Genomic DNA, 20,780 nt, shown 5'->3' on the forward strand with positions numbered 1-20,780 from the left:
GAATCAACAAAAACCAATAAAAATAAGAAAAAAAGAAAAAAAGAATGATATAGAATGGCTGTAAAAATTAAAAGTGAGATACCGCACATCTATGATGCTGTAGTTACTGTTGCAAATAACAATCTACTACAGTAATTTTAAGGTAAAGCATGCTGATTGCCATGCTCTTGAGCTGATGCTGACTTTTGTGTTTCTTTGTTTTCCTGCATTTTTTTATTAGAATTATTTATTCCATATAAATCAATCTGCCACTTATTTTTGTAGATTACTTTAATTCCCCTTTTAAAACCCAAGAAAACTGTTAAAAACAAAAGAAACCAGGCAAAACTCAAGCCAAACAGCGATTGGATGAATATCACTGAAGACGCTCTTTGCCCAGAATTGACCTTCACTGAATACTTTACAACAATAGTTAACGCATTTTCAAAAAAAGTCTGTTAGAGTCTTGGCTTCAGGCAGAGATTTGTACCTGGGCTGGCTGCTTCAAGGAGCTACAGCCTTTATATATTGACTGCTCTAATACAGTCGTTCTCAAACTGGGGTTCGAGACCCCCATGAGGGTCACTAGATAATTTAAGGGGGTTGACAGATAACTGTAAAAAAAATTGATATAGTCTACATTCTGGATAAATTTTTGATATTTACCAGGGTTGCCAAACTTAAACCATTAATAAAGAGATAAATATTTACAATTAGCACCTTCATTTTTTAACACATTAACGCATAAACAATAAAGGTTAGTACACATGCCATATTAAAATCTGAATTTGACATTATCACTGCAAGAGAAGCTGATTTGGGGCATGTATGTGCCTTGTCACAACGGTGACTTACCAAAAACTACTTTATCTTCCTTATTTATGAAGATTCTGAGAGTTTTTCCTTACATTTAGAGGATGGCTGCAGGATGACCCATCTGATGCATCTCACTAAGTTGTTGCATGGGGTCGCGAACACCAGCACATGTTATCTTTGAGGTCGTGGCTCAAAAAGTTTGAAAAACACTGCTCTAACAGATAATTTAAAAATATATTATTTTATATTTTACTGGAACATTCATAGATGTCATATCATTGGTTGCCATGGTTACACGTAAAATCACCATGTAATGACAAAACCGTGTCACCTCAAATACAGTAGTGGTACATTGGGCTTATTCTGCATCACTTTTGATACTAACGGCTCAATAACAGCCTAAATTTGAGCCAAAAATCCTCCTATTTTCTGAGACTTCCTGTTTGGCTTCAGGTTAGAGATAGAACTCAAAACTATATAAGTAGGGTTAGAAAATGTTCACAGTTAAAGTTAGAAGACATTGTATTTAATCATGACCATTACTGTCATGGATGACTCTTTTCTTATGACCACTAGAGGTCACATGTTCTTGGAATTATCATAGATTGTATCTGGTGCATGAACATATGCCACAAACGCACAATGTAGTGAGAAAGACAGCCAGTCTCCTTTTTAGACCAGATGGCTGCATCTATCTTTTAATGTCTATTGATTTCGATGCACCAATGATATGCCACAGTGTTAGAATACACTGCAGCCTGAATAACAAAGTACAGTAAAATACATTAAAATGTCTTGAAACAGTTAATTTATTTTACAAGGACAAAAATGACAAACTGGGATTACATCTAAACTTTGATTAATGAAACACATAAATCCTATTTTGGCTTCAGAGAGGGTAACAAACAAACAAACAAACAAACAAACAAAAACAAAAAAAAACAAATTGTAAAGCACATGCTGCATGCTGACAAAGAAGTAGCCTGCCTTTGTGTGGTCAGTGTAATTTTCTGAACTTAATTTCTGTACCCCCTCTTAAAACCAACACCCTGCTGTGTCCCAGTTATTGATTCAGCCGTCAGCTTATTGATCAGGCCAGGCAGGGGGTTTAAGGAACAGCTGTGTCTTTCTTTACAATGGTGTCATGCTCCTGAATTCGCAATTTTGTCCAGAAAAGCAGAAGACTAAAACAAAATTGAGTTTATTTATTAATTTTATGCAGTCTCCCTTTCAGTTCACGTATTCATATAAACATTAGTTTCTAACTTAATGTTTACAAAGAGAAACTCAAAACAGTGCGTTTTTTCTTTTTTTTTTTTTTTTTCTTTGTTTTGAAGATTGTGTCTGAATAATGTTTTGGGCATTTAAGTTATTTGTTTTGTTTGCAATTAGTTTGCCATTATAATGTCACTGTGTCTCGTGAAAGGACAGTAGATTCAGTAAAAAAAAATAAAAAAATAAATGCACACGTAAATAAAAATAAATAGATCAAAAGTAATTCCACATAGGAACATATAATATCAGCATATATTTTACTAATTGCTTTTCATGGCACTTCACAAATGAAATTAATCAAATTAAACCTACTCTTTTTAAATAAAAAAATATTTTGTTTATTTAGTTAAAACCAGCTTGGACTGAGTCTGTTCCACTTGTACAGGAAGAAATGTTACAAAAACAGAGTCTAACGATTTAAACAGACAACTCATAAATGGATCACGCAGAAAGAAAACATTCATGATATGTAGGAAATTCAGAGAACTTAACTTCCCTCTAAATCCTGCCAAAATGTCACTCCAGAGGTTTGTTTGTAAGTTTCTAGAAGCTCAAAGATCTTTCACAACCTATCCCATAATTTCTAGACCAGCTGAGGTGTAGTTATGCAACCTGTATCCAGAAGGAAGAGTAAGAGGTCAGTAGTCCTCGCCACTGTGTTCACCTCAAGTAGGTGTGATCCTGCATGGGGAACCAGAGATAGTAGAGAGGAAAGTCAGGGATGTTGGGGAAAGTGACAGCAGAGAGAAACTGTGGGAGAAACAGTATTGTGAATATAGATGTGTCTGAGTGCATTTTACTCTGCAGGTCCCAGTCTGATAAGAAGAGGAAAAGCTTGCAGAGATGTGGGAGTAACAGGGAAAGCAGTGTGTTTGTGTACGAGAGACAGAGGGAGCAGTAGGCACTGAAGCAGAGGACAGGGCTGAGAGTGTATGGGGGGGATCAGGGGGAGTGGTTAGCTGTGCTGACTGCCTGTATATAGAGAAGGGAGAGTCTGACAGAGCAGATCCTGTGAGAGCGAGAGGAACAGAGAAGGGACACTGACCTTTAAGACAAACTCTCTACCTGTGAATCACTTCCTGAGCAACACATTAACAAGTCTCTGGACTTTTCTGTTGGATTACAAAACCAGGATTTCTCCCACATCTTAAGGTACGAACAGGTTCATTTTTTCTTTACTTTTCAACAACGGCTCCTTTTTTATGGTAAATTCCAGGCAGGTGCAGGTTGAAAGTCATCATGGCTCACACTGTTCTCAAGTTACTTTGAACATCTTCCTGAGTTCAAGAAAACTTTTGAAACCCATCAAAACCTTTCTTTTATGATCTCTTCCTTTGAATTATTACTGTATTATATGTTAGTGAAGCCTTAGATGTTACCACATATTTACCTTCTGGGTGTGGGATTTTTGGGCCACAATATTTGGGATATTATTTACCAAATGAAAAATATGAGCAGGAGACTAGTGAGATCTTTTCAAAAGGTTATTTGATCCAGTGAACATGTGGCTTGTTCTCTTGTGTAACCAGTAATCCCTTCACTCACCTGTCATAGTGCAAGTCTCATAAGACAACTGAACTTTAAAACAAATTTTCTCCACTACCCCTGTTGGTCTTTTTACTAAAAGAATGAACAGAGAAAAGTCAAGAACTGTGTCAAATGGGCTTTCATGCAGATACCCTGAGTACTGAATGAATGATCTCGTGGGTGAAACTGTCTCAAAGTTCAGCAGTATTAAAGAAAGTGAAAGAGCAGCATGGAAGCATGGGAAGTTAAAAGGTGGTGTACCCATTTTACAACGTAAAGTTTGGCCCTTAGTCAGTAGCTTGTAGCCATGGAGGTAATTTTGTTTTCTTGATGTCGAGGTTTAAGATAAATATGGTTATTGAGACAACTTGTGGGCTATCAAAAAGCTATTATATAGATTCTTTTTAGCACAAAGTTTTTCCCAGTTGTTGACATTCAGTTTAGTTTCTCTAATAAAAAACAAAAACACAAAAAAACCAACCAAACAAACAAACAAACAAAAAAAATAAAATAAATAAAAACAGTGGTGCTGCTGAATTGTGAGTAGACTAAAAGTTTGGATGGTTTCTTCTGAATTCAGAATATTTTGTATTTTTGTATTTCGACTGTGGTCCTGAAGCTGTGGTGAAAATCCAGCTGTGATACTGAATCTGTACGTCTCAACTGTGTGATGTTTGCATGTTCATGTATGAGTGTGTGCTTATGAGTGGGTGGTTGTGAGGGGTCATCTGTCTTGTGGCTGCAGTGTAAGATCAGTAACTTGGCTGCAGCTGTCCTGAGCACCGATGGACCATATGGCAGCATGTGTGACACAAGCAGGACAAAAACTAGCTTTGCATTTATAGCTCCAAGATCTTTTATACTTCTTATTAATGGACTTTATGTTTAAAACATTGAGGTTGATAAGATATTTTAGGTTAAAATATGGATTAAAATCAAAGACACTTCCTCAATACATCAGAAAACAGCAACCAATGCAATTCAAAGGTTATATTTAAGCAAACTGAACAATAATTCTAGATTGTTTGTGGGTTAATTTGCAAGAGCGAAGCTGCTCTGCATACAGAGGCTAAAAATGAAGTACTTGATCATCCCTGACAGTTTGACCTGAAGGCCTCAGCAGCTCAGAGAGCAGCCTGGTGGGTGTTTTATTGCACTGCTGTTTTGAGTCTGCCACAACAAAACACTTGTTTAAAGGAGGGGACCTGCCCATCCCATGCTGCCATATGCTTTTGTGTGTGTGTATGTGTGTTTGTGCATGTGTGGGGTGTCTGTATGATCAGCTAAAGGTGCAGTCATGCAGAAAACAGCACAGCAAAGATCTTTTCCAGAGCCTCGCATTATGTGCAGCGTTCAATGTGAGCAGAGATCTGATTGGATAATTAATGATGCAGTTTATGTAAGCAGCAGGCCAACTCCTCCTCTCTGGACCCGTCCATTTAAAAACCTGAGACCAACACATACATATAATCAACTGCTCATATAGATGATTGTTTGAACTTTAATAACCCTAAAGTTGAGAATTGCAAGATGCACACTATATATTTCTATTCTATATATTTTATATAGTTTATTTTATTTTGTTGTTTTGTTTTTTGTTTGTTTTTTTAGCCACACACCATTACCTGCCCAATTATGTATTTCATAATATACTACACAGTCAAAAGATCAATGGACCAATAATAATAATAATAATAATAATAATAATAATAATAATAATAATAATAATTAATAATAATAATAATTAATAATAATAATAATTTTGTGAATTTGATCAACTTATTGTCTGTGAGGCACTTTGCGATTACTGTGAAAGGTGCTATATAAATAAACCTTACTTACTTATTTACTTATAGTTTTGATAAAAACACTCCCATTTACAGTATTAACAGGGACTGTAGGGACTGGCAGGACACCTGTAGTGACCCCATCACTAACCATTCAACACATTTTGAGCACAGCATGTTTTTGTCCTTGAAAGGTTGTTTTCCATCTCTTTCTTGCTGAGTGTATTTTCATACTTAGCTGCTGTTTGTCTTGGCAGCCTAAAAGGAAAGTTGGGAGAATAAGTTGACTATCTGCAAGGATCACACGGATTTCCATTTGGACCATTTTTAGGAAGCTCTGCTTGAAGTTTTCTTTTTGTGTGTGTGCTTTACCAAGCTTGTGTAGAGCAGGATGTGCATGTGTGTGCATGTGTGTAACCTCTCCCCTTTGATCCTGTTAAATGTAAAGTATTTTCACTTTATCTTCTTAAAAAAGGATGATGTATGTGTTATATAACACACACAATCACATGGCTTAAAAAACTTTGTTCATACATAAACTATTTAATATTTTATCTCCTGTCCACTTCCTGTAACAGACTGATCATGAGGCCCGTCTGCTTGACTGTGGCAGTGCTGCTCCTAGTGGTGGGAGAGGGAACTGCAGACAGAATCCTGTCCAGAAGAATTAAGAGGGAGCTTGCCAGTCCTCTTCATGTTGGTGGCATCAGGGACCCATTTGGCTCGTACTGCCAGAGGCGAGGAGGCTGCTGTCCTGGCAGAGATGACCAGTGCACAGTACCTTACCTGGACACAATCTGCTACTGTGACCTGTTCTGCAACCGCACCGTGTCAGACTGCTGCCCTGACTTCTGGGGTCATTGTCTGGGTGTTCAGCCACCCTACATTGGTATGTAAAGGGGACCTTTGATGCCATTAATGAGGGGGGGTAATTGCTGTACCAGGAAGTGAGGGTACTTCTATCAATATCTCAAAATAAAAAAGCAAAAAAAAAACAGTGAAATTACAAACCCCTTTCAAAGAGTTGTGTAGTTGCTGCCACTGTTTGTTTAGTTATGATAGTTATGATTGTTTGGATCTGCCTCATATCACAGAAATACGTAAAGTGAGCACAGCCTCTTTAACATTAAGTTATGTGGCAGTGGCATGCACAATACAAGGAGAAAGTCAATTAACGGCTTTATCATATCCCGTCCTCAACTGAAGCAACATAAATGCCCACAAACAACAAATTCATGCTTTTCATGGACTAGTTTAAAGTTCAATTAATTTATTTAAAATTAATATTTCACTTTCGTAGTTTATCATTTCAATTTTGAACTAGTTTGTAGTTAGAGTGCGCAAAGGTGGTCAACGTAGTGTGAAGTCGGTGTAGTGCTGGTGAAAATGTTCACGTTTTTTATTTTTTATTTAAAAAAGCATTACGTTTAGTTTAGCGTTTACAGAAAAATTTACAAATTCAATGAACATCAGTTGAAACTGTTCATGCACAACACTGCAAAACACCCTGTTTGATTTCTGGATGAAACATTTGCAAACTATCAACACTCTTATGTGTAAGTAATAATTTTATACCTTTGTGCATTTGTTCTTTGGTTAAATATTTGTTCAATATATCATTTATAATTTGTAATGTATGCAATAATAACTAATAAATACTAAATAATAAATATTTAAAGAATATGCGGGAGCAGCTGCATGTGATGTTTCAAAATTTAATAAAGGGATTTAGACTTAGTATAAAAAATATTTATTCAAATTTAGTTTCTTTTTTTGTAAAACTTAAATGAGAAGTTTTGAATTTTAATCTTAAGTCTAAATCCACCCAGGGAGTGACAGAACTGTCTCAGTGAAGAGATATGATGCTATTGATTGAGCATAACACAGAAGTGAAAAACACTTGTTATCTCTGGGTGTTAACTCATGTCCCATGGTTGTAAGAACTGCACATAATCATGTCAACACCCACCTTCTGCCTCCTTAAGAGGACTTTATGGCTTGTAAAAGGAAACACTTGAGATTGTGTTTGCTCTGATGTTTAAATGCTCATATGAGTTGAATTTCACTCTTGTCGACAGTGAGGGCTTTCAAAAGTGAGATTCTCACCATATATAATGTATTCTGGTTGAGTCCTGTCCTTCGATAAAGCTAAAGTTAAACGAACATCATACAGCTTTACTTTTTTCCCTTAAAATAGGGACAATTTGTGTACATTAATCAGAAGAGCTCTAATGTTCAAAGCCTCAGAGACCCCTGTGCTATGGACCCCAGGTTGGGAACCACTGGTTTAGCGGATGTTACTATGGGTCGTATTTAAGAGTATAATCTAAAAATGTGTGGTTGTTTTAATTGGAGAACTGGTTGATTTTGTTTGAGTTCAAACTTGACAGGGAAGTGTTTTCATTCATCCTGTCTGAAAGCTGGACCACTGATAGTTGAGGTTGTAATGTAGTTACAAGATTTAGTTAAAAACTATTCTTAAAAACTTCAGTTGGTTAAATATGTATTAAACCAACCTTTGTCTTAAAGGGTAGCCAAAAACGCAGAAATTCACATCTAAATATGGAGATGCAATGCTTTCTTCCTGAATGCTACACTATAAAGAAATTGACAAGTAAAGGCTTAAAAAAGAAAAGGTATAAATAGCTGGTAAAATGTTAATAGGTGCTGTCTGGTATGAGTCAGACTGTGCTCAGAATAAATTAAAACTTCACTTATTCTCTCTAAGCTACTCAATAGTCTCTACACAGTACATAAGTAGATGTTTAACAGATTTACCACCAAAAATAAGACGGTGAGGGGCAGAGTGCCATTCTCTCAGTGCAGAGGTGTAAAATGTGGCAGTGAGAGTAAAGGCCTACATTACCTGAGAACAGTGCAGGGAACAGTAGGTTTCTTATTAACCCAGACGAGGAGGGAGAGTGGGGGGCAGACACCAAAGGAGGTCGGGAGAAAGAATGTGGGCTATGTGGAAGGTGGGAGAGACAGACAATGGGAGGTAGATAGATGGGTCTATATGCAGGTATGTGCTCCCTGGTCGACAAGGTAGAGGACATGTTAGCTGAAATACATGTGCATGTAGAAATATTTCACCTCACATGCAGCCTGGAAGAAAGCTAGGTTACTTTAGGAGAAAGGAAGTGACAGAGTAACAGAGTTTGACACAGGCTTTTGTCTGTCTCTTTGTATGTAGTGTCATTGTATAAGAAGTGACAGTGACCATTACTTTAAATCACATAATGTCTGATGATCAGAGTTAAGTTTGAAAACTCTCCATCTGTATTAATGTATAATCTGTTGTTTTTCGACACTCTGCAGTAGCTGATATATGACAGACTGGGTTAGACAGCTGTGATGTGGAAGATGGGTGTCTAAGGGCTTTGGCCCTAAATCTCATAAAGCAGTTTAGGGCCTCACACCAACCCACTGTAAATCCTCAGCCAGCTCATCCCTTAAATTCCTCATGGAATTGACACTGACATCCCCTTCTACTGTAAATCAGGTGGTAGGTAAACCTTATCGTGAGTCAATATAATTTTCACTGAGGCATAATTCTAACTTAAAGTGGAAAAAGGGAAATTATTTCAACAGAAATGCTAATGATGTGCTGTTGTTGCCATTTCATGGTTTATACAAATGCAGAGATGACTTTATTTAACTTTTCAGCTAGAAAATCTTTACACATGTTTTGATACTTATTTATTTATTAAGAAGGGCTTTCCCACTATATGAATGAAGATGATGAAGTGGAGTGTAAGCTGGTTAAAGCATGACCAGAGCCCAGGAAGCCTGGGAAGGGAGGAAAGAAGCTAACACCACATTCCTATGCTGGATTACTGGAGCTCAGAGCTCCTTAGACCTCACATAATCTGTGTGCATGTGTCTGTGTATCCCACAAACACACACGTTGTTAACCAATAATAATTTTCATTGTGAGTCCAAGTTTGTTTATAGTATATGAAGTGTAAGTGTGGTACACATAAATCTGCATGTATGTATCTCTATATTTAAGGCTGTGCATAGATTTCTTTGAGATTAGTGGTAGGATCATTTGTGTTTAGCTGCATCAAACCCATGTATATTAAAATACCCCTCTTTGTCTCTTCTCAGGCGTCTGTGAAAGAAATGGGAACAGATTCTTTACAGGGCAAACATACAAAGAGAACTGCAATTTATGGTACGTAAACACCCTTTTTTAATACATTTCTGTTTCACCTATATAAATCCTGGGCTTTACCTTTAAATGTCCCCTTAAGTAGCTTAAGGTTTAAACATTTTCCCTCACATTCTGACTGATTTGTCTCCAATGAGCTTTAAATGTACTTGTGCAAATATTTTTGCTCAATATGGACTCTAAACAGGAGGAAAATTCTCTTCTTAAAAATAAATGCACCGTTGCACCATCTTATGTGCACATCTTTTCTCCAAATTCCTTCCAGACTCATTGCACTGCTTGGTACTCTTAAAACCTTTGGGATTTGCACAGTTTGAAATGATATTATGCGGGTTGCAAAATGTTTGTGCACAGCACATGTTTCAAGTAAGAAACCACTTGAGGTTTTATGAAGAAATACTTACCTTTAATATTCAAGTTTATGAGAAAATCTTTTACTGATCCTCTTAAACTCATGCACACTCTTTTCCAAATACCCTCCGACCCTCTTCATCTGAACTTTCTCTATTCTCTTGACCATTTTTTGTAAGCTATTTTCAACATCTGTTAAAAGTGTACCATTATAAATAAAAGCTCAGCCCTATTCAGCTACCTCTATTTCAAGCCTCTGGTATTATGAATGCAGGCTCACTGTCATGGTGGTTTAGCTTGACACAATAAGACTAAAAAATATTGGCTTAAGCCTTTAAGGCGGAAACAAATTACTTTAGGCTGGCAATTTTGTTACATCCCTTAACAAATATTTCTTAACCTCTAATTTGAAACTTTCAAGACAATCATCAGTTTTAAATTTTGGGTGTTGAATGATGCTGAATGCTGAAAGTTTCATTTAAAAGGATGGACATGGCAACCTGGTCATAAGTTTAAAGTGAACAATTAAAAGTGTATTACAGAAGGAGCGGGTCTACAAAGTCTATATGTCTTGTTTTACCTGCATAAAACAAGACATAAAGAACAAAAACAAACTAGAGCTTAGAAAATTACAAACTAACAAGCAACTTTGTCATTATCAAATTAATTGATAGAAATGAGAAAAAGAAAAAACCAAACTAAAAATATATTTGTTTGAGTCCAACCCAACCCTTAAACAATATGTAGCATTCTGAGCCATTTTCTCTTGCATTTTGGTTTAGTTCTAACTCATAAATTTCCATAAAAAACATACTAGCATGGTGACACTGACCTGGTATGACTGGCTGCAGCCAAATGTGCACTTGTTTACAGCTGTGTCCTCTAATTTTCGTTCATGTCACTGCTGTTTCCCATTAATGTTTTCTTTGGCATTTGGTAATATTCTATATAATCAGATACTACCTTCACAAACTGAACTTAAGTTTACTTACCTGCATATTTAATAAGTCCTTATACTGCTGGACCTGTCTGCTGCCTTTGACATGGTCAACAATCAGATCCTTCTCTCCACACTCTCGGAGCTTGGCATCTCAGGATCTGTCCTCTCGTGGTTTATGTCCTACCTCACAGAAAGATCCTCCAGAGTATCTTGGCATGGAGGAGTGTCCAGATCAAATGGGCTGACAATAGGGGTGCCACAGGGCTCTGTGCTTGGCCCTCTTCTCTTTTCACTATACACCTCCTCACTCGGTGCAGTCATTAACTCTCATGGCTTCTCCCTCCACTGCTATGCAGATGACACTCGGCTTTACCTTTCCTTCCCACATGACGACACAACCATCTCAATGTGAATATCAGCATGCCTTGCTGATATCTCTGAATAGAATAAGGATTGCCACCTTCAGCTAAATCTGTCCAACAGCGAGCTTATTTTCTGTCCAGCCAATCCTTCCTTACTACCACAGATAACTCACAGCAATTTGACTACTACTTAATTATGACATCCCCTCCTGTTCAAATTCTTGATTGTGTTGTTGTTGCTCTCAGATGTGAGTCGCTTTGCAGAAAAGCGTCTGCCAAATGACTGTAGAATAGTAGGATAGAATTTATTCCAAATCTTATGATGCAAAACATTTCCCACTTTCTCCTGTGTTTGATTTGCTTGGCAACAGTGTATTCTGACAGTGCAAACATGCTTATGTTAGGTGGCAGGGGGTGTAGTACATTACATGCTGTATTTACTTGTACTTGGACTTTTTATATTCATCTAGATAAATCTCAGTTTAGACAAGATATCAGTTTAAACTTATTGTGTAAAATTAGAGTTGCTACTGGAAGAGCTGGTCAAATGGGAAAGGAGCTCCTCCTGGTCAAACTAAAAAAGTATCTGATTTGAATATATCAGTATTTTTAAAGTGGGGTTATATGAAATACACTGTAATTTTTGCAGCAGATGTTTATGCACCTTGTTGGTTCAGATTCTTAACTTTATATGGTGAAAACTAGACCCAGCCTGTTTATCTGTCCGATGCAAAAGTGACATGGTGCAGAAAAGCCACATGTTTGGGATGTTTTAGATGGTGAAAATTGTGTCTTTCAGTAGATATGAGGCATTAAATATCGCTTTGAACATATAGATTGATTATATAATACAGATACATCTGTGGTTTTAGCTCATCCAGAGATCAAGGATTTTGGTATAGCTCTGCATTTTGTATGTTAACACCTGAAACTAAGCTCACACTGGACAAAATTTTAAAGCAAGAACTAAACTTAAATAGATTATACAGTAATTGCCATTTATTCTTGTTTTTTCATCACAACGCAACGTTTAGTAGACTTTGCTTTAGTTTTAAAATATTAACAACATGAATGAAATCAAAACAAGCCCCTTCAGAAATTTTCCCATATTTAGTAAGAAAGTTGTCCTGACAGAAGTGTTTTTGTGTGTCCCATTGAATGAAATGGCAAAGTTAACCATAACTGATGCCGTTGTCCTTAGATTACTTTGATGTTGACAAAAATCCACTTCCTCTAAAAAATGGGCCTGGATCTCATAACACAAAGTAGCTCTACTCTTGTTTTAAGTCCTTATGTAAATCCTTGATAGCACTGATTTATATTTTCCAGTGCTTCAGACCATGAAAGTGGTCTTTAGATGCAAAATCTCATCTTTCACTGGCAAACAAAACTCTTACCCGGATATGCTCTCACATGTACCCACAATACACATATGGACTTAAAACTAGGATCTAAGCATTCCCTCGTCCTACTCCCACTCCCTCCACTTATTACTGTGCCAAATGTGTGACCTCCTAGCTCTGCAGGGTGGAGAGTTAGACTTCCGTTTTGAGTTAACAGACAACTTTCCTCCGTCTCCCTCCAAAGTGTCTCATTAATAGTGGCTGGGCCCCTGCATGGACTTATCATTTCCTCCTGCTATCACAAATGAACTTCAACAGAAAAGGGAAACCTTGCTTATGTCTATCAAATATAACACCTGCTTAGAAAATGTGTCTCATATACTTTATCTGTTTCTTCTCTACTGTACAGCTAAGGCCTAAATCATTCATCTGTAGACCTTGCACAAACTGAATGAGCCAGAGAAATCTCAGCTGTGCTAATGTTTACTGTTGTGTGTGAAGATATACCACATTATGTGATATATCTTCATAGTCTTTTGTTGCTTTAATGGGATTTCTAGTATATTCCTTTTCCTCTCTGATAACACTATCTGCCTCAAAGGATTTGAAATGTGGCACTGGCTGCTAGTATAAAGAACCTGAACGCCTAAAGGGAGCAACTTTCTACACTTTGTTTTGATACTGTCTGCCCTCCCTGATTGTCTGATTGGATAACAGCCAGTGCCCGCTTGGATTTTTGTCAGCTGTTGTAGATGGCATAGATATATGAAAACACACTAACATTTTTTTCGGGGTGGTGAGACATTACACCTCGTGTAATCCAGCAGCGTGGGTATGTTCACTCTGAAAGTGTCAATCCTTAACAGGGAGTGTGACGGGGAATGTAAAATATGGCCTCCCACTGTCCCTCTAGCACTCATATTTTATTTGCACTCACACTCCATCTCTATAAATCTGTTGTTAAGCTGGTCCCAGCACTCCTCCTGGCATCGTGCTGCATACCTGTACTCCAGCTGAAGGGAGGAAGAGGGAAAGGTCATTGTTGCTCTCCCCTAATCAAAAGTCTCCAAATGGTCTCAGTAGGATACCGAGCAGACACTTGCTGGCATTAAATTTGCGAGTCTAAGTAAATTTATGAGAAGTTGTACATTTGAGCATTGTATTTACACATATTCAAATCCAAATTTTTAAAAAGCATGTTTAAAAACAGCAATGGTTGACCAAAGTGCTACACATAAAGAATATAAAACAGACATAAAACACTGGCATATGTCTGAGACACCAGCAGGAGGATAACAATCTGAGAAGTGATACAGTCTGTAGACTTCCGTGTGACTTATGGTAAATTTGACCTCATCATCACTGCGAGTTTTTAATAACTGCCTTGGGCAAGCGACCTTCACATCAAATTTAAAGTCTTGTGGTACCAAATCTGAATAATTTACATACATATGGAGGAACATTACTCATTTTTAATCTCCAATAGTGCACAGTACTTACAATATTCTTAATTTAGCTTATTATAAACATTTTTGTAAAGTTATTTTGTATTAGCTATGATTAACTGCAAAGTTTCTGAGAAAGAATTGAGGACTCCTACACTTTGATTCCAAAGTAATTTTAAAGCTATATGAAATGTGGATGCTGGTTTGCCAAGATGAGTTTAAGTTTATTAAGATTTTAAAGCATTTTGCTGGATAACAGAACATGTAGAAAAACGTTGATGCTACAGTAAATGTCTTTTAGCATCAGTTTCAACGATGTTTCAAGGCATAAAAGAGCAAAAGGTAAGCAGACGTCAGGTGTGTGTGCGGACTTTTAAAAATGACTCATCTTTGAGAGTCTTCTGTCTGGTATAGTTTCTGTCATGTAAAATTTTCCTAAGTAGTGAAAAAACATTTTATCTTTATCTCTCTCGCTCTCTCTCAAACCCATGTATATATATATATATATATATATATATATATATATATATGTATTGTATTGGTGCCTGTGCAAAGTAAAGATTTAGCTTTTTTTTTCAATATGTGCAGACCCACTTTTTCAGAATGACTCATCAAAAAGTAAATTACTTCAGAACATTCCTAAAATAGATGCCTGTGCGTCATCATTAATATCCTGCTGTCCTCTGACTAAAAATGGTTCTGTGCTCTGCAGCCTAATGTCTCTTATGACTTTTCAGTCTTTGTTTCTCATTTGTACTTTATCCAGTCTTTTCCACTTATTGGCATTTTCTCTTGATTTATTTCTTATTTTTGAATTCCACTGCACACTGGTCTGTAACAGGGTCTTTTTTGTTTTAGCTGCTGGCTTTAATGGCCTCAGCAAAAATATGGAAATTGAAGCTGCTGTCGTGCAGCTGCTTCTGCATTTTAATAGCCCTTAATCTTATTTTTATTATTTGTTTTTTATCTCGTAGCACATGCGGGTCCACGGGGCGCTGGGAATGTGAACAAAACGCTTGTCTGATTGAGGCTGACATTATCCATGCTGTCAACAGAGGGAACTATGGGTGAGAAACACAAAGGAATAGTGAAGTTGGTGGTATGTAAGGATTTACAGAAATTTATGGTTTCAAACTTCTTTTTTTTTTTTCTCCTCGTTGCGTTTTTAGGTGGAAAGCAGCTAACTACAGTCAGTTCTACGGCATGTCTTTGGATGAGGGCATTCGCTACCGCCTGGGCACACAGAGACCCTCCAGAACAATTATGAACATGAATGAGATACAGGTACAGGAGTGCCTTCATTCTTTGAAACCAGTCTTGGATTTCAGGGCCCCAGTTAATTAAGGTGTATGTTTGGGCAAGTTCTGAACATTTTAGACACAAACATAAGTTTTAAAGAGTCCTTATGCAAGTCAAATCAGACAAATCTGTGGACTGAAAAGCAATATTAATTGAAAATCTATCGGACTATCACTAAATGTGTTGTTGGTAGGTGTAGAATTCAAGTTTTCCCCATGAAATATCTGTTAAATTATCATCTGAAATTCAACAACACAACATGTTATCACATGTTTGTTAGTTGTGGATGAGAGACAAGGAAGTAGGACCCAAATACAGGACAAGACAGGAGGCAAAGTGCATGTAGGAACTGGGATTTATTAAATGAAACTAAAGGTGCTGCAATGGCAGGTTTGACAAGAACCAGAACCAAAACTAACTAAGAGCAGACTTCAGGACAACTGACTGAGAAAAGTTAGGAAGAAACAATGAAGACCTAGGACAGGATTGACAAGGATCTGGCCATGAGCAATAATGCGCATGAACTACTCATTCTGAGGGAACTAAGGCTAAATAAGAAACATCTAAAAATCAGATCATGACAATATTGTCACATATATTGTATGACATATACTGAAGCTTTATCAAAATAGTTTTTTTCCCCAAATCAGATTAAAATGTTTAAGATTTTCCTTTCAAATTTTACAATAAAGTTAGAAAATTACACAAAACTATATTTGCAGTTACAATTATACTATAATTTTCCATAATGAATTATATGTAGATAAAAATAAGCTGTTCAATTAATTGAAATGATCTTTTATCTTTTAATTACAGTGTGTTTAGCTTATTTCAGGCCCTGATGGCGAGCCTCTTGTTTCCTGTCGGCCCATATAAAATATTTGTCCAAATATTATCTATGTGCTGTAAATCTCTCAAAATCTACTGGTTCCCATTTGTGTGAATCCCAGACAGGTGATATGCACTTTTTATTATCTCCTTTCTTCTCTATTTTGTAGAAAGTCATTGGCTTTTTGTGGCTTTAATCCTTGTTTTTTTAATGGACTCAAGTTTCAGGTGTTCTTTAATACAGTGTGATCTTCATTTTTTAAATGATGATCCCATATAGAGTACAACAGATAATTCAGCATGGCATGCTTCAGTGTGAAGCTTCTTTGATTGGCATGCCACTGCTGTACAGTTTTGCATAATGTTCTTCTGTTTTCAGTCAGATGCACACTCTGCTCATCACCTACAATTTCGGTCTGTTGTCACATGTGAGGCAGGGAAATGTGTGTGAAGGGGGAGGTGAGACGTTTTAGCAACAGGGGAGAATGTTAACCAAAAGTGAACTTGTTGCAGCTAAGTTGTGACTTTTAATTTCTTTACAAGCTCCTGCATACTTCCTGCGAATTAGTGATGTGCAATACAAGATATAGGTTTAAAACTTATGGCAAGTGAACTTTTATCAAAACAGTTTTCACTTGATTATGGTGGCTTGTTAGTAGGCAATAACAGCTCCGTCTGGAGCCTCAGCCTGCTCTGATTGACTTAGTCTTTGTTTACATTTTACTCAGACAGATTACATAAGACGGAACCAAAACATCAGATGGAGAAGTTGGGGGTGGGATGGTGGCTGTCTGGAGAATAAAGAGCAACCTCCTCTTTAGTCTACATCCCCCTCTCTCGACCCACCACCCATACATTCCCACCTAAAAAGACTCCTTCCTCTGCTATCAGCGTGTCCCTACCTGTGCCACAAGCATGATCATGAAGCCTAGAAAATCCCCTCTCTCGCCTTTCCTGTCTTGTTTGTAGGCTGCTTTGTAAAAGATGGAAAACAGTGATTTCATTGATAAATGACTCACACTCAAACATGTTCACCACCAAGCTCTTGCAGCATTTTGACTTATTCTTCACAGTAGGTGCTTTTTGGACTTTGGCCTTTCACAGCTATAAATCTCGGACCAGGAGCACATACCTCAGTTATGCATCAGGTGGCCATGCTTTGAATACCTCACCATTAATCAGAGGAATGCAGCACAGGCAGCCAGGGTCCTTGTGAGAAAGAGGGAAGTCAGTTGTTCAAAAGCATGTGCTGTGTTATCACACATCACTGACAGATTAGGTGAGCATCCAACCTCAAGTGCAGATTAATAGATAGGGTATGTGTGGTATCTGAGAATTACCTTCAAGTATATGTGCTCAAGTCTGCCAGGAAAATGCACTCGAATTTATGCTGATGTAACTGAACATGGTTTCACAGAGAGCATTGGGATCAAAGGTACTTGTACGACCTTGGGCCAAATGGTCTCTAATTGCCTTTGAAGAAAATCATCTCTGTTGTTGAGTTGGTTCGGAGACTTATGTAATATACTTGTGATCCAAAGTTTGCAATACAAAGCTGTCCACAAGTATTGTAATTGCTGTCTTTGCACTCAGTGCACAACTACAATACAAGTGACTGTGACCTCATCGTCAGTTCTCTGCAGTCTCCATTTATAGACTCTAAAAACTTGAATGCTGACTGGATTTAATGGTTTATGGACATATTATTTTGCCTAATGCAGGAGAGAGTGGCCTAAAATAATTAACCCCTTCTTTTAATAATTATTAGGCAGACTTATAACTTATAGAACTTATAAGGAAAAACATGTCACATAGCTAAAGTTTTATGATGTGACAATCAAAAAGGTTTAAAATTATGCAGAATAGAAAAGTCTCAAATCAGTTGCAGCTGACTTAAGATACATAAACATAACCTTAATCAAAAAGCTTTAATGAGTTTTTACCCATTGTGTCTTTTTTTTTACAGATGAACATTGATCCTCAGAATGATCGCCTGCCACTCTACTTTAACTCAGCAGAGAAGTGGCCTGGGAAGATTCATGAACCGCTGGATCAGGGCAACTGTGCTGCTTCCTGGGCTTTCTCAACTGCAGGTGGGTCCTAATAGGGGAATAAATTTTTCTTCAAATATGAGACATGCAGGAACAAAAATTGTCAGCAAGAACAACAACACTGTAGTTTTGTTCTAAAGTCTTCTCTGCTCCGCTCCATCTTAATGTTATCTATGCCGTTCACTAGCTGTGGCATCAGACAGAATATCCATCCAATCCATGGGTCACATGACTCCTCAGCTGTCCCCCCAAAATCTTATCTCCTGTGACACACGCAACCAGGGAGGCTGTGCTGGAGGACGCTTAGATGGAGCCTGGTGGTATCTCCGACGTCGTGGGTAAGCACTTCTTTTATGACTCTGAAAATTAACATTATTGCATGCAAATACATGTCTGAAGAATTACACATTTCATCCATCCAACAGAGTTGTGACGGAGGACTGTTACCCATATCAGCCTCCACAGCAAACACCAGCTGAATTGGGTCGCTGCATGATGCAGAGTCGCTCAGTTGGTCGGGGGAAAAGACAAGCCACACAGCGCTGCCCCAATGCATACAACCAGCACAATGACATCTACCAGTCTACTCCGCCTTACAGGCTCTCGTCTAATGTAAGCATGGCACAAACACATACATAAAACACACACTCATATGCAGCCAGACACAGGAAATGGGTAAATGGATTAATAAACATATACTGACATGCACCCTCATGCACACAGATACCCACATCAGTTAAACAATCAACCAGCATAACAATTTGCACAGTGAACTTGCAGTAAACACTGACTTAAATCGAGCACCCCGTCCATTTCCATTGCTTCTCACGCATCACACGCAATCTATGTTGTACATGTTTTTGCAAACTTTTAACATGCATGACTTGTCTTGGCCTGAATGAACATGAGAATTAAGGAGAAAATAAGTCTGTACAAGGGCAAGAGAATCTGTTTATCTTTGGTTGCTTTCAGGTCTGTTGATTCAAGATTGAGAGGTTTTCTGTAAATATGATTTAGAAGTAATATGTAATAATTATAAGTAATAAATGAATAATCAATAATGATCATTTAGAGGCATTTAGCTTGAAATGTACTGGATAAACAAAGCAATAAGTAAAATTACATTATTACAGACTGCACTTTACATATCAGTGCCCATAATCAGTGTATCTGAAATGAGATCTTTTATTGAATAACTAGTGTTATAGAGACTGATGCTCAGTTACAATTGGTTTAGTAAACTGGAATCATTCAGGTGACATATTTTTAGAATTTATCATATTATGATAGCATTACAGTTATTACCCATGGATGAAAATGGAGTTAAAACAAAAAGCTTGTTTTTAGTTGGATTCTAAATTTAAATACTGCTTCCCTCTCATCTCTCTTATTGTGAGATTACTCCTGTTCTGTTCTCATGTTACAAAGTGTCATGTAACATTCACTAGAACTGCCTCCAGGAGCAGTCTGTGCATGCAGAGTTCATCCTGACTAAGCTGCAGCTTTTTTTTTTTTTTTTTTTTCATCAGCAAACATCCATCAGTGCTAAATGACAGCTAATGCTTCTCAGAATCATTACAACCAGTTGTTTCTGGGTCTTGATAGCCTTGAAGTCGATAAGGCACATTAAGACCAGCAGGCTCTGCTGAACTCAACCTTGTTATCTGACTTTTAATGTCCTAGAGGGTCAGGGGGGTTGTTTTCATCCTCTTTATTTCACTGACATGTAATGATCTGCCTGTGTTGCTCTCCTTTGCCTATAAATTGTTCCTGTTTAACTTCTCTCTTAGGAAAAGGAGATTATGAAGGAGATCATGGATAATGGCCCCGTGCAAGGTAAGGAGATGCAGAATGTAAACACAATCAGCTTGTAAATATTATATATATAGTGAGTATTACTTTTTATGAAAATCTAAACCATTTTAGCCTCTCATAGGAGAGACAAATTAAAACACATGCACAATGAAGCTGTGGGCAGACCCAACAATGTCATGTTTGACCCTCTGATCCTAATGTTTGTGACCGAGGTTTCAACTCTGACCCCATTTACCTGGTCCCAAATGATGGACTTTCATGTCAGTAGGGTTAAACTGACTTTCCTTTATTATCCCGCCTCACGATCTAGTGCTCATCTGGACCACTGAATAGAGGGGGCGTGTGTGTGTGTATGTGTTGTCCATGAGTCTGTTGTATTGTTGTGCAGCACGAAGACTCACTGGCTCATAGCTCAAAATTCTTTTCTTTTTCTTTGAGTTTCTCTTTAATAGGAGATATTTGGATATGCGTGTGTGTGTGTATGTGTGTGTGTATGTGTGTGTGTGTGTGTGTGTGTGTGTGTGTGTGTGTGTGTGTGTGTGTGTGTGTGTGAGAGAGAGAGAGAGAAAGAGAGCGAGAGAGAGACATAGAGTAATTTTTCTATCCCAGCAATTCCCTCTTGATAGGGAAAGTTTTGAAGACTGACTCACTCTGAATACACTTTTCCTTGTGTGAGAACATTGTGTGGACCCCCAGTCTTATCAACAATTTATAATGGTTCACACTTCCTAAATAACCATGCACACACACCCATACACACCAACCTTCTGATGTGTGGGTGTGTGCAA

The 20,780-nt window shown here is 37.6% G+C and overlaps 1 protein-coding gene across 2 annotated transcripts in view; it reads left to right on the top strand.

The window, feature by feature from the left end:
- The window catches only part of tinagl1 (tubulointerstitial nephritis antigen-like 1), a 35,864-nt gene that overhangs the window by 8,101 nt on the left and 6,983 nt on the right, over positions 1–20,780 (top strand). The window contains exons 1-9 of one of the 2 annotated variants that reach the window (XM_041967009.1): positions 3,062–3,222; positions 5,963–6,273; positions 9,495–9,561; positions 14,974–15,066; positions 15,169–15,283; positions 18,093–18,219; positions 18,365–18,515; positions 18,603–18,789; positions 19,968–20,013. In XM_041967009.1, the coding sequence (XP_041822943.1) occupies positions 5,970–6,273; positions 9,495–9,561; positions 14,974–15,066; positions 15,169–15,283; positions 18,093–18,219; positions 18,365–18,515; positions 18,603–18,789; positions 19,968–20,013 (1,090 nt within the window). In that variant the 5' untranslated portion in view covers positions 3,062–3,222; positions 5,963–5,969. Of the gene's footprint in view, positions 1–3,061; positions 3,223–5,962; positions 6,274–9,494; positions 9,562–14,973; positions 15,067–15,168; positions 15,284–18,092; positions 18,220–18,364; positions 18,516–18,602; positions 18,790–19,967; positions 20,014–20,780 lie in introns of those variants that run through there. The other variant, XM_041967011.1, reaches the window with a different exon arrangement.

The sequence above is a fragment of the Melanotaenia boesemani genome, chromosome 17 (genome assembly GCF_017639745.1).
Source record: "Melanotaenia boesemani isolate fMelBoe1 chromosome 17, fMelBoe1.pri, whole genome shotgun sequence".
NCBI classification, from domain to species: domain Eukaryota; kingdom Metazoa; phylum Chordata; class Actinopteri; order Atheriniformes; family Melanotaeniidae; genus Melanotaenia; species Melanotaenia boesemani.